We start from the raw sequence: 12,260 nt of genomic DNA, 5'->3' as shown, positions 1-12,260 counted from the left end.
AGAAAGGACAAGCATTTTGCTCAATCTCATTTTTTTGTCGCAGTTTGTGTGACAAAGATAATTGAAGGAGTTTGCGTATATGTGAGCCTTCCCTTCCGAGACCACTCACCACGTTCGAGAGGGGGAACACTGAACCCAATTCATCTTACGAATTTTGAAAACATCACACAATAAGGAAACCAAATAGTCATTTATGATCACCGCATCGACAACCAATATGCAAGATCATGAAAGCATTTTCTCTACGCGTTTGGCAGCCTCCTTAACTGCCTGAATGTTAGAGGAAAGCCTAGAGTCTATCATGTCAGAGATTGTCTACCTCGAGTCAAAAGACACAAACCATTCAGTCTCGAGCAGGACTTCCTCGACTTCGTCTGTCTCCTTCCCAACATCTCTTGTTTGTAACAGAAGGTACAGTGCCTCGGCGGCGTCAGCGCGGACCTATAGCGTGACATGAGGGGTTGTGATGTATCAACAATCCGAAGAGCTTACCTTAGGGTACTGGTGTGCCAGGAAATCAGAAAGCACCGGAACGCATGCATCATACATTTTGGGGATAGCCATGAGGTTAATGACCCTTATATGGAAAGGTAAGACATAGCCTTGGATGAGAAAAAGTATGGCCCACGTTGTCATGCATGCGAGAATTCTATGGACACTCTTTAGTTTCGCCACGCCCCTGGAAACGATGTTGAACAACAGTCGCAGACTAGCGCGATCATCAGTACAGGGAATCGTAGGTCTTATAAACCGACGAACGGTTTGAGGCCTTCTGGACTTTCCGCAAGTACGTCAAGCGTTTCGGCCTCTAGAAGGAGATTGAAAGTTTGCAGCACTGGTATCACAACATTATTGTTGCCGAGGCTCCTTCTTGCATGAGCAACAAGATCTGCTGCAAGGGTCTGGACGTCATACGCATCGCTTTGCGTCACAGCCAGGGGGAGCTTCCGAACGTAGCCTACAAGACTATTTGCGGCTGGTCGTTGCTATTTACGCACATCAATTCATATCGGTGCCTGAAGGGATGGAAACTTACTGTACTTTCCGTCCTGCTTCCAATGCTCATCAAGAGCCCGGAGAGTATCGCATGACGGTACACCGGAAGTTCTAATAATTGAATGACTCTAGGGTATACCCATAATCCATCATGCCATCCTACAAACTCCGCATCGCTGTGTATAGTTGTGAACATTGATGACATTCAACAATCAACAAAGGTGCGGAACTCACTTGGGGAAAAGATTCCTCATCAATACATCCCCCGGAAGATGCCATGCTTCCAACCCTGGAATGGAAGGCAGCGGGTGGTTTAGCAGGCGCACTATATGTACGCCAGCCTGCGCGCGGACATTGTCCAGCCTCTCGATGCCTTGCTTCAGAATTCCTGCGACGGCAATTTGATACTTGTCAGACGGAAAGTAGTCCGCGAATCCAGGTATGTGATCCGCATGAGACAACATGGTCAACGAGAAGGACGTTAGTCCTTGGATGCAGGCGATGCGAACCCAGGAACCAACATCGCCTCGTTCATCTGTGGTGTAGTCTTCTAGACCGTTGATCAACGCGTTAAAGAGACTGCAAACGGAGTCTGGCTTAAGATCTGTAATTCGTTAAAATGGCATCAAAGAAGTGTTTAAAGATAACTTACGCGTCGGAAGGCTTTTCACAACCGTGGTTAAGATCTGATGCATAGACAAAAAGCAGTTGCGACGAGCTTCGATGCTAGCCATCCTTGTCAGCGACTACGGCCAGATATGAGATCATGAATGTCGATACCGAACCGCTGACTTACTGAAGGGTCCACACTGTCCATCAAGCACTTGATGGCCTTTGACAGTCCATGCGGATGGGCGCTATAATCAAGAACCCCTAGTAACATAGCAAGACTTTGCTGCAATACTGGCGAGCCTGCTTTAAATTCTCTGATCAACGTGTCACCAAAACAGTTCATTAGCTTTACGAAAACGAGGTCGAAGATATGCAAACTCATCTGTCCACAACGGGCGAGCAGTCCACCAATTTACTCACTTCTCCCAATGCTTCCGCTGCCGCCTCTTGTACATCGCTATTGCGATGCTTTAACCCGGTGTCAATGATCTTCCGCCAATGTGGCACGGATGAGCGTTGCTCAAGCTGGATCTCAGAAAGAGAGATGCTAGTGGCTATGAGGCGACAAGCTGCAGCGGTGACCAGTTCGTGGCGAGGAGATTGGATCATAACAAGAGGCACCGCTGCGAGATAAGAGAATATCTACCAAGCCTGTCAGAAAGAGGGCACGACCAATTTTCGAGATGCGATCAGAACAACCTCGCATCTGTGTTTCTCAAGGACTTCCTTCTGGTCGGATTCCCGATACCCGCATGCAAGTTCGGCGAGGGCTAGGAGGGCACCATGGGCATCATTGGAGTCTCCGGTTTCGAAAACCTCGTGCTAGAACAACGTGATTGAATGAACAATGAGGCAAGTACGATGGAGCAAGGAGAACCTCACGATTTTCAGAGCACATTCCGGCCCCAAATGACTCAAATCAAGTTCACAGATTTTACGGAGGGACTTTGCACCGAGTTCCCGAATGGTGGAATCCCAGTGTCGTAATGTCACGGTCAAAAGGTGGTTGATGAGGGATGGTCGATATTCGTCATGCCTATTGAATTGAATAATGAGACCCATGGTAAAAAAAAACAGAGGACAAGGACTTACACAGCTACCTGAGGTGCTGCAACTAAATAGGCATTGCGCCGTATTCCGACAGCAAAGAAATCGGTTTTCCCAAGTACATCGATTCCGTGGGGGAATATGCCCTAAAGACAGGATCGTGAAGAGTGTGATATTGGATCAAGCGGATGACGCACCATGCGCCCGACATGTTCTTGAAAAGCAGCACTTGTGGCCCTTCTAATGTGTATTTCACGATCATATACTGAGACTGAGACAATATGCCTCGCAAGATTGGCGGCAAATGGCCCTATCACGGCTGTGTCGTGGGACCTCGCCAGGGACCAAAGGACATATGCAGCGGAATCACGAACACTGGAGCCTATTGAATGTGTCCCCTTGCGAATGTCAAAATATAAAGCCTGTTTTCGAGGAGTCAGCGATGTCGATTGAAACACACCGATCACTTCACTTTAGACATCCATTCCAAGAGTTCTGGGAGTTTGTCATCAGCTACAAGGCCCCTACGAGCCATTTCAGCGCATGCCAAGCAGGCTCCATGCCAGGTGCTTTCAGCTGTCGCAGGCATATCATATATGCTGGCTATCCCCATCGAGTGTATGGAAAATAACCCCAGCACTGTATCGAGTACTTGAGCGGCAAAGTCTTTCGGTAATCTCTCTGAGAGACGAGCCACGCCTTTAGCAGCTGACCATCTCACGACTGTGTCCTGGGAAGTCGTGTGGTAAGTATGCAGAGTCTTTTTTGGTCACAGAACTCACCCTGTCTTGCAGGGCGTTGAAGAGCTCTTCGAGCACAGTTTCGATGTCTTCTGGGACGTCGGTCTCTTGTTCTTCGTCTGTAGAGTAATCTACCTGACCATTGTACCCGCCAACTGACGTCAGAATGCGACCTATGCGACGTCCCGAACGATGTCTTGCGGGAAGTAGACGTAACATCGATCGAGAGATGAGTTTGATCCGCAGTTTTCGTATAATGGCGTTGTCCATCAACGACGCATTCTGCGCCACTGCTCGAGCAACGTCAAGGATGGAGGGGAGTTTTTCTGACAGTATATCTACGGGGCTGATTTTGATGACTTCGCATAGAGTCTGCAAGGCTCCAATGCACTAGAGCCACGATACATGTTTTAGGCAGTTTCATCGGGTATGCAGCAAACTCACGGGAAAGGTATCGTTTTCGGTCTTTGTTACTATATCGGACCACTGCAGGAAGTTAGTAAGACGGTGATGGGTGTCCTTCCTACAATTCTTAGTAGTATAACATAGGTTTGAGTGATATCCTTCACTTTACCTAACGTACAAGCGAGAAAGCAAAATTGCACCTCCTTCACGTTCTAGACCTGCCTTTCCCAGGTAGCCCTTGGCGACTGCTTCAATGGCACCGGCAGTCCAATCTGGCTGCTCTGCGGTATCGAATTGAGACAGGTCGAAAGGGATCATACAAATTAGCGAGAGCCATAGGAGGGTAACATAGCGCAGCGACCAGAGCGATGAGTCTGAAGGCTTTTCCAAAATCTGCATGAATTGCAAGGCGATAGACAAGTCCGTGACTTCATGAGGGAAGAATCTGACTAGATCGATCTGCCTCAGTTTCCCATCTAGCATATAATGGCGATGCAAGACAAACTAATGGTCTTATAGCCGCGACACTTGATATAGCTATACAGAAGAATCGTAAGACGCGAAAGTCTCGTCGTCGTGTGCGATGTCTGCTTGCTGGTTGCCATATGCCGAGCTTGTCCTTTTAACTTGTCCACGATGGGTGTGACGAGCACTTCTAGAAAAGGGTCTAACAAATAGGCCTGCTCCTGGTACTCATTAAGCTAAATGAAAAGGTTAGAGTCATGCCTACTGTTCAAGAGATATATGGATACAATATTAAGAAGCCTTTGTAGCAAGTTTGTTTCATTCCTCGTCTCGTCCACAGACGATTCAATATTCAAATCAGCAGTAAGGAGAGACTGTTGTAGGTGTGTGAATTCGTCATGCTTCTCAAACCTTGACAGAGCCTTTGGTTCAGCAGATTCTTCCATAGTAACGGACAAGCGAGGGAAAGGAACCGGTGGTGGTTTAGAAAGTCGAGTCGCAGTGGCGACCAATCGAGCGAGCCATATTTCCAGATTGGGACGAGGACGTAAACAGACTCAATCCTACTCCTTAACTTGATCCCTTATCCTTGTCTTATTCTCATACAACTTTACCTGGATGTCTGAGGGAAACCGTGGCACCAAGCGAAAGCGGTCCGCGCCTGAGGACGAGGTACGTGGGGTGTAAAATGTCAGATTAGGGCGACATACCTGAGCCTTCGTAGGAAGACCTGACAAACAGAGTGTCTAGGAAGCTAGTATGTCCTCGCTAGTGTTGGATCTGGCCTTCGTGCTTATCAGAGTAGCATCATAGCATTAAAGAGATCACGAAGTCAGCAAAGAAAGTCAAGGCCTTCGAGACGCAAAAGTTGGTGAAAAGGCTAAAAACACTCAGGTTGGCCTTGCTTCATCCCGTCTCGTATGACTTGTCGCCAACGCTTTATGAGAACAGGAAAGACTCTGAAACTAATTCGAGGGAGATCGAGGAGGTCGAGTCTCAATTAAAAGTACTCAAGGTGCGTAATTGCCTATATAACGAATTCACAAAATTAACCATGTACCATCAGAGTGTCGACCATGAACGAATAGGAAACAAAGCTATCAGAGGAAAGCTGAGAAAAGACAAAATACTATCCCGAAATGAGGCCATTGCATCTGCTATTTTAACAGAACTCCCTTTGGAATCCTTCAACGAGAATAACAGCCATGACCCCAAACTCGATGCTCGATTGCTCAGTTCCCGAGCCCTTTCTTCTGAGGTCAACTCTGTAATCTTAGCTTTGCGATCTATCATTCGACCCGACCTCGCCATCATTGTCGACCAATCTGCTCCTGCGCCTCGAAGAAGTCGAGCTAGCGACGCTGTCGAGCCTGTACACGAAGAAGTTGCCTCGGATCAGGAAGGAGATAGCGACGGCGACGACGGTGATGCTGCCCAAGCAGACGATGGATGGGAATCTGGGACGATCGACGACGATCATTTGACTGGCAAGGCAGATAGCGTGGACGGCTCTACTGTACAAGAGATCAGGGTATCTCCACCAAGAAAGGACGTGCCAGGCATATCTTCAACCCGTGGAGCCCGCCAATCAACCGAGCATACTCCCAAAGCCTCTTCTTCTGCCAGTACCAAGCCTAATCCGAAGACGAGTGGTGCAGAATCTACATTCCTTCCTTCTCTGTCGGTTGGCTTCACACGTGGTGACTCCGACGACTCCGATTGGAGCGATCATGAATCGAAACAAGTCGATCACGAGCGCAAAAATCGGAGGGGCCAGAGAGCGCGACGAGCGTAAGTCCTTCCTACCTTGACTGTTTCCCGAAATATCACAATTTCACAGAATCTGGGAGAAGAAGTACGGGAGGAATGCAAAGCATTTAAACTACGATGTGGCGGAGTCATCGTCACGCAGCAATGTACATCAGTCATCGACGAGATACAACGGAAGCAACACGCGCAATAATCCAGTCCTATCATCCCGGCGCCCGGAGCCTCTCAATGCAGCACCTCCCAGACATCCGCGAACCAATGGTTTTACCTCTACCCAAGGAGAGAGATCTGGAGTGTCATTTGGAGCTGCACCTGAGAAGCACAGTTTCAAGTCAAGGCAAGCTGCCCAAGAGGAGCGTCCGCTACATCCATCCTGGGAAGCGAAGAAAAAAACGAAACAGAAAGACAGCGGAGTCATCCTTCCTTCGCAGGGCAAACGCATCAAGTTTGATTAAACCAGCCTGAGTGATAAATGGCACCTTATCTCTCAAGTGCCTGTCATCGCTCACGCAGACCTCGTTTAGGTTGCCTAACATGGCTGATTTCTGCGACGGGCTTTAGGATGTCTTTTTTGAGGCCGTGACTATCGTCCGCTTTGGTTTCGCCCAGTATGATTTTTCATCTGTGACTCAAAAGTAAAGTTCTTGTAGATTTGGTCATATGCCCGCAGTGGGATATCATTATGGATGAAATCCAGGTCTGGTGCCTGGGACTTGGTCTTTTGATAGTGCTGTCAATGGCTTCGAGCACAATTCGTCAGAAAACACACTTTCATTAAGCATCGGAAGACTTCTACTCCCATCGCTCGTGATTACTCGATTCCCAGACTTCCATCTACATAGGTTGGTTCTTAACCTGCGAGCAAAAAGCGCAACAGACCCAATGTTCTTCACAGACAGACTGTTTGCAACAGCCTTCATCACTACTGCGTACACGTCTTCTCTATTTACGGAGTCATACTTCGACCCTCGCACAAGAGCATATACCGGGTACAGGCTACGGACGCCCAGGCGGTTTTGTTAATCATTATTCTCATCAAACTCAGTTGTAGCCTCGTGGAAGTAACAATCCAGCTATCAACTTGATAACGTCCTCGTTGAGGTGAGCTGTTTTCTTTTCGTGCTTTTGTGGTAAGCAGTGCTACACGGTTCTTTCCTATGATGATGCTGAGACGCAGTGGCGCAGGAGATATTTTGTGCTTTAGAAATTCGGGACGATTGCCACCAAGTAAAAAGGGGTTGACATCGACAGATGTTTCACGGAAGGGTCAAATTCGACTGCGATGCCACCAAGACATTGAATTGTCGGATTTTCGTCGCGGGATCATCTTCTGCCTTGCCATGAGACAGCTGATCACGCTTCTCACCACGAGAATGATTTTGGATCATTAGCGCTCCTTGGCCAGCTACCACCTGACCTCCAGGAGCCTTGCGAAAGTAATGTATTTTCTCCTTCTGTCAGTGCCTTAGGGCGACCAGGCCCGGCGGGAAGCATGTTCGGTGAAGCATTTCCCTCGACTACCTGGCGTATACAAGCTTATTTCAAATCCTACACACCATCGTGTCCAGGGATAAAAGCAGATAAAAGCCCGGGCCATAAGACTGTGTTCCTATCAAGCCCGCGAGCTTCTCTTCGCCTGACCACCTTCCTCCTGAGACAACATGAGTAGGTCAACTAAACAGCATCGATCGTCGGAAGATGTCAAGCCTCACGCTGGGGTCCAACACTTGGAGAAAAAGATTATGACACCTGAAGAGAGACAAGCCGCCTTAACATCAGCGCTTGCTGTTGATCCTGGCGTAAAGCCTGGGTCCCGACGCGCTTTCCAAGTATGTATATTCATCGTCTACTCTGCGTGCGCACTACATCTTGCATTCAGCTATACTTGATCGTACTGTGTGCCTGTTGCTGCTCTGGTGATAGTGGGTTCGACGGAACGGTCTGTTGGTCTCTCAACATCGTCACACAGTTTCAATCAATTCAACGACCATTCAGGTTATGGGTGGGATCAATGCCATGACGCAATACTTACACTATTTCGGAATGAGCAGTGCTGGCGCTAAAACGAGGTGCGTCGTGATTTGAGAGGACTCTACTTTGACTAGCTCACGAGAATCATCCAGCATTGTCTTTGGTATTTTCACCATGTACGTTGTCAACAGTGATTTCAACAGTCTGAGCTTTATTGACTCTACCCGTGGGCAGTGGGTCACTTGTGTACGTAACTGCTTCACCGCGCAAGGATCCTTGGCTCACTTTCAGTTCTCATACTCGTACAAAACAGTGGTGCTCTTCCTGCTTGTGAGCTTCTGTATTTTGGCTCAGATAACAGGCTCTGAAATCAGATGTTTCCCAGCATATCTACCTGATCGATTCGGACGGCGGGTTTCCATGTTTACAGGGAATTCTATTCTAGTGTTCGTATATTTCTATCCTTTTTGGAACACTATTGACTTCTGCAAATCCTCCAGCATTGGCGCCACTGTAACTGCAACCGCTAAAAATCGTAGTACCTTCATTGGCGGACGTTTTTTGACTGGCTCGTACATCAGACTGTTGCTATTCGTCGTGTTGTAATATCTCCCCGCTAGGTCTTGGGTCTGCCCTCGCAGGAGCATCTGCCAAATCCTACCTTGCTGAACTCACGCCCCCTCAATCGAGAGGATTGTTCCTTGGCATTTTGAATTCCTTGTAAGTCACGTCCATGTGTCCTCAGTGTACAATTTTCTCAAATCCACTTTATGGCAGCTATTATGTGGGACAAATGACTGCGACTGGAATGATGGTTTCCACAGGAAAATTTTCTTCCAACTGGTCGTGGCGCCTTCCCCTATTCATTCAGGTCTGATCGTCTCTCTCGTCCATAAAAGTGCTGATGATATCGATGCTCATTCTGGATAGATTGTTCCAGCCAGCCTGAACATAATTTTTGTGTTCCTTTGTCCTGAATCGTATGTGCTACCATATCGTTAATTTGGTTCTGTTGACTCTGATATCATGCAGACCTAGGTGGCTCTACTCAGTGGGGAAGGTTGATCAAGCTCGGGGTATTTTAGCCAAGTTGCACTCGAGCACAGGTGATCTCCATTCCCCTCTAATTGACCTGGAGATGGCCGAGATTGACGAGAAGATTACGATCGGTGGAAGCGACAGTGCGTTTTTGCGTTTCTGTTTTACAAATCATGCTTCATTAGTCTTTAGAACGGTGGTGGGATTTCAGACCTCTTTTTCGCACTCGAGTGGATCGTTACCGAGCATGGATGGTCATTCTTATGGGCGCATTCGGCCAGCTGTCAGGGAATGGTCTCATCACCTATTTCCTTCCCGTGTTGCTCAGGAATGCTGGCATCACATCTCAGAACAAGCAACTCACGCTTAACTTCGTCAACTCCGTCACTTCATTCCTTGGTGCTCTCGCTGTGAGTTTCACCATTAAAGCTGGAATATGCCGACAATTCATCATGAGAGCTCTGTCGCTCTAGGGCTCCGCATCCGTCGATCACATCGGCAGACGAAGACTCCTCCTCGTATCAACTGGACTACTGGTAGTGACCCTGTCCATTGTCACAGGTCTTCTAAGTAGCACCGGAAGTGCCGCATGCTCTAATGCGGGCATCTCGTTTATATACCTCTTCATGGTCATCTTCAGTTTTGGATGGACACCAATGTAAGATTTTTGCGCTCCGCGCATGAAACCTTACTGATTGGTAGTATCTTAGGCAAGCTCTGTATGGTACAGAAGTTCTGAGTTACGAAGCTCGAGCCAAAGGTCTAGCCTTCCAGAATATCGTAACTCAAGCAGCCTCTTGTATCAACACGTTTGCGTAAGCCTGTTTATTGTCATCTAAACTTCTGAGTCTCTCTGACTTTTCTGGACAGCCTTCCAATTGCGCTGGACAAGATCAATTGGAAAGGTAGGCATTCGACTTGCATTTCGTAATACAAAATAATGACTGGCGTAACATCAGTCTACATCATCTTTCTGGTGTGGGATGCGTTCGAATTCGTTGTGATCTATTTCACATTCGTTGAAACGAAAGGACTTACTTTGGAAGAGATCGACGAGATATTCCACCAACCTAACCCCAGGAAATATTCTACCTCACATAAGTTCAGGGCCTCGCCCATCCGTGAAAATGCAGACGTTTAACTTGAGGGCTCGTGATCATGAGGGGAAGGAGATATTGAGTTATGTAGTACCCAGCTGTACCCATCGTGTTACCGCTGCAATCAACATGTCCTAGCTCTTGCACTGTCGTTATTTCCGTGGCCTACATTTTGAGCTATTAAATAGCCTCAATATACTACACCAGGCTTTCAAGGAAAGATTTCCCTAGCAATGCTCTCGGATAAGACCTCAGACGTACGGTGGAACAGGCTTATACCCAGTCGCTGATAAGCCGTACCCGTGGGATTATTATGCGATATTGTCTGTGTAGCCTATCTTGGCTGAGTCTGCACATTCTCCCCTATGTCCTTCTCACTTGCTGCCAGCTTTCGTAGATCTCTTCCTTCCTTTTCACGGCATTTTCAGAATAAAGCGCTAGATCGGCCAGTACCCCCCTCAAGAGGTAAGTCTTTGAATGCCCGACGTTCCATTTCACTCAGCTCGATCTAGGGTCTATTACCAGTGCCGAGGCATTTCTGAAGGCAATTGGCCGCTCCTCCGAGACCAAAGTATCGTACGAGGCTTGGGATCAGCTATGGAGAACCAATGGCCATGACCTCAAAAAAGCTGGTCTGTCCGTTCAAGACAGGAGGTATGTTACCACGTATATAGGTCGTGAAGTTGACTCACGACGGGCTCCTTAGGTATATCCTGTGGGCAATGGAGAAATATCGTCTTGGTAAAGACCCATCTGAATTTGCCTACGAGGTTAGTAAGAAGAAGAAGATTAGAGGGTGCGTTTGTCTTCTCGTAGGCTATAGTTAATTCCTGACGTCCCGCACAGGTGGGGACCAGCCGTACAGAATGGAAAAAGGATACGTTCGCGTCGGCACCAGTAATACGGTCAATCAGTCATACCCTCTTGCATTTACGCTAGCTTTATACATCTCAAGAAGCAGAGGTTTTGATCTAGCTACTACAACATGAAAGATCGATTAATCCGGAAACCTACGGTCTACGTGTGATACTTCAAGCCGTTGATGCTAATTTTCTCAGAGAAACATCATACACAACTGACGTACGGGATGAGAGTCTGTTGTGAAGTCAAGAAAACAATTCTTCACCTTCTTCTATTTTCTTGATGTCATATTTTAGGCTATCGTACCGGCGACGTAGTAGATCATTTTTAAGGTTGAGCTTTCAAGGGCGGATACATAACCCAATACGTATAACATGCGAGAGGGCGTACCATGGAGAACCCAGAGAATACATCTTTAACAAAGAGTGATATTCTGATAGGAGCTTCGAAGTCGCCGAGGGTAACCGCGTTCACGGCCAGACGAGACTGTTTTGACGTCCTCGTCAAGTGGGATGGTTGGCTGAGGAGACATTGACCCAAACATACCAGTTCGTTCACCATTGTGATTAACCCATGAAGATAGTCCTCGACACTCAGTAAAAACCTGTCCTTCCATTCTTCTTTGACTGGCGGCATTGTTAGCACGATCGATACCTGTCGATACGAGATGCATTACTCACTGCTCAACTGTTCGTTGACGTCCGCCAATGGTAGGAGGACTCCATGGGATAGATACTCTATAAGGGCCGCAGCGAATACTGCAGTCCGTAGGGAGTTCGTCCACATATCCTTCCATCGCCAAAACTGGTTTGCTGGTATCAAATTGGCTAATGCACTGTTGGTTTCCTGACAACTCTGGAGCACTGGACGCACAGAATCCAATAGAGCAGGAACTGGTGTCCATTTAGAGCTACGTGAGATACAGAAAACGAAAGAGAAGGCCTACGATCCGCCGAATGTGTGGAATGAATCTTGTTTAGCATACCAACAACAGTTCGCATTTTTTTGTCGAACTCGGTTACTTGCTCTTTGATTTTCTGGTTGAGGAGATAGGAAGATTGAAATTTTCGTGTGTAGGATTGATGATTTACTCACTTCCCTGAGTACCACATCACTTTCAAGCAATGAGTTGATGATATCGAGATCTTGTGGGTCCATGGAGGTCCTGGCCGCAAAGGAGTCAATGAGTGTAATTGGGCTCACGTGGTCTCGCGTTATAATTATACGGCGGCAGCCGGTGGCTCAAATGATCAAAGGT

At 47.5% G+C, this 12,260-nt stretch overlaps 5 protein-coding genes across 5 annotated transcripts; 3 read left to right on the top strand and 2 right to left on the bottom strand.

Moving 5' to 3' along the window:
- Window positions 1–172: 172 nt before the first annotated feature.
- HETIRDRAFT_383952 (uncharacterized protein) lies at window positions 173–4,714 on the bottom strand (the record flags this gene model as incomplete). The annotated part of the gene is made up of 19 exons (XM_009547926.1): window positions 173–289; window positions 341–441; window positions 493–577; window positions 629–709; window positions 760–986; window positions 1,037–1,172; window positions 1,231–1,600; window positions 1,793–1,853; window positions 1,999–2,250; window positions 2,305–2,430; window positions 2,491–2,644; window positions 2,701–2,801; window positions 2,853–3,077; window positions 3,128–3,385; window positions 3,429–3,785; window positions 3,840–3,918; window positions 3,970–4,249; window positions 4,327–4,501; window positions 4,553–4,714. The coding sequence occupies 19 exons, from the start codon at window positions 4,709–4,711 to the stop codon at window positions 226–228; spliced, it is 3,291 nt and encodes a 1,096-aa protein (XP_009546221.1). The 3' UTR covers window positions 173–225.
- Window positions 4,715–6,033: 1,319 nt separating this feature from the next.
- HETIRDRAFT_475024 (uncharacterized protein) lies at window positions 6,034–6,770 on the top strand (the record flags this gene model as incomplete). Its single annotated transcript, XM_009547925.1, has 3 exons — window positions 6,034–6,056; window positions 6,106–6,500; window positions 6,560–6,770. Coding segments are annotated over 2 exons (408 nt in total), but the record flags the coding sequence as incomplete, so codon positions are not given.
- A 926-nt stretch (window positions 6,771–7,696) lies between these two features.
- On the top strand, window positions 7,697–10,185 carry HETIRDRAFT_173270 (MFS sugar transporter; the record flags this gene model as incomplete). The annotated part of the gene is made up of 17 exons (XM_009547924.1): window positions 7,697–7,864; window positions 7,915–7,974; window positions 8,031–8,104; window positions 8,159–8,182; window positions 8,241–8,252; window positions 8,320–8,336; window positions 8,392–8,452; window positions 8,507–8,574; window positions 8,627–8,726; window positions 8,784–8,877; window positions 8,937–8,986; window positions 9,039–9,187; window positions 9,237–9,454; window positions 9,518–9,702; window positions 9,755–9,859; window positions 9,915–9,949; window positions 10,004–10,185. The coding sequence occupies 17 exons, from the start codon at window positions 7,697–7,699 to the stop codon at window positions 10,183–10,185; spliced, it is 1,602 nt and encodes a 533-aa protein (XP_009546219.1).
- Window positions 10,186–10,652: 467 nt separating this feature from the next.
- HETIRDRAFT_318188 (uncharacterized protein) lies at window positions 10,653–11,042 on the top strand (the record flags this gene model as incomplete). The annotated part of the gene is made up of 3 exons (XM_009547923.1): window positions 10,653–10,795; window positions 10,848–10,937; window positions 10,988–11,042. Coding segments are annotated over 3 exons (288 nt in total), but the record flags the coding sequence as incomplete, so codon positions are not given.
- A 130-nt stretch (window positions 11,043–11,172) lies between these two features.
- Window positions 11,173–12,160, bottom strand: HETIRDRAFT_318651 (uncharacterized protein; the record flags this gene model as incomplete). The annotated part of the gene is made up of 7 exons (XM_009547922.1): window positions 11,173–11,216; window positions 11,268–11,340; window positions 11,393–11,488; window positions 11,549–11,628; window positions 11,683–11,895; window positions 11,949–12,039; window positions 12,098–12,160. 7 exons carry the CDS (start codon window positions 12,158–12,160, stop codon window positions 11,173–11,175), a joined length of 660 nt encoding a protein of 219 aa, XP_009546217.1.
- Between the last annotated feature and the right edge of the window lie 100 nt (window positions 12,161–12,260).

Source organism: Heterobasidion irregulare, assembly GCF_000320585.1.
Source record: "Heterobasidion irregulare TC 32-1 unplaced genomic scaffold scaffold_05, whole genome shotgun sequence".
Lineage (NCBI taxonomy): Eukaryota > Fungi > Basidiomycota > Agaricomycetes > Russulales > Bondarzewiaceae > Heterobasidion > Heterobasidion irregulare.
The sequence above is the reverse complement of the archived record's forward strand: the minus strand, read 5'-3'. Positions and strand labels throughout refer to the sequence as shown.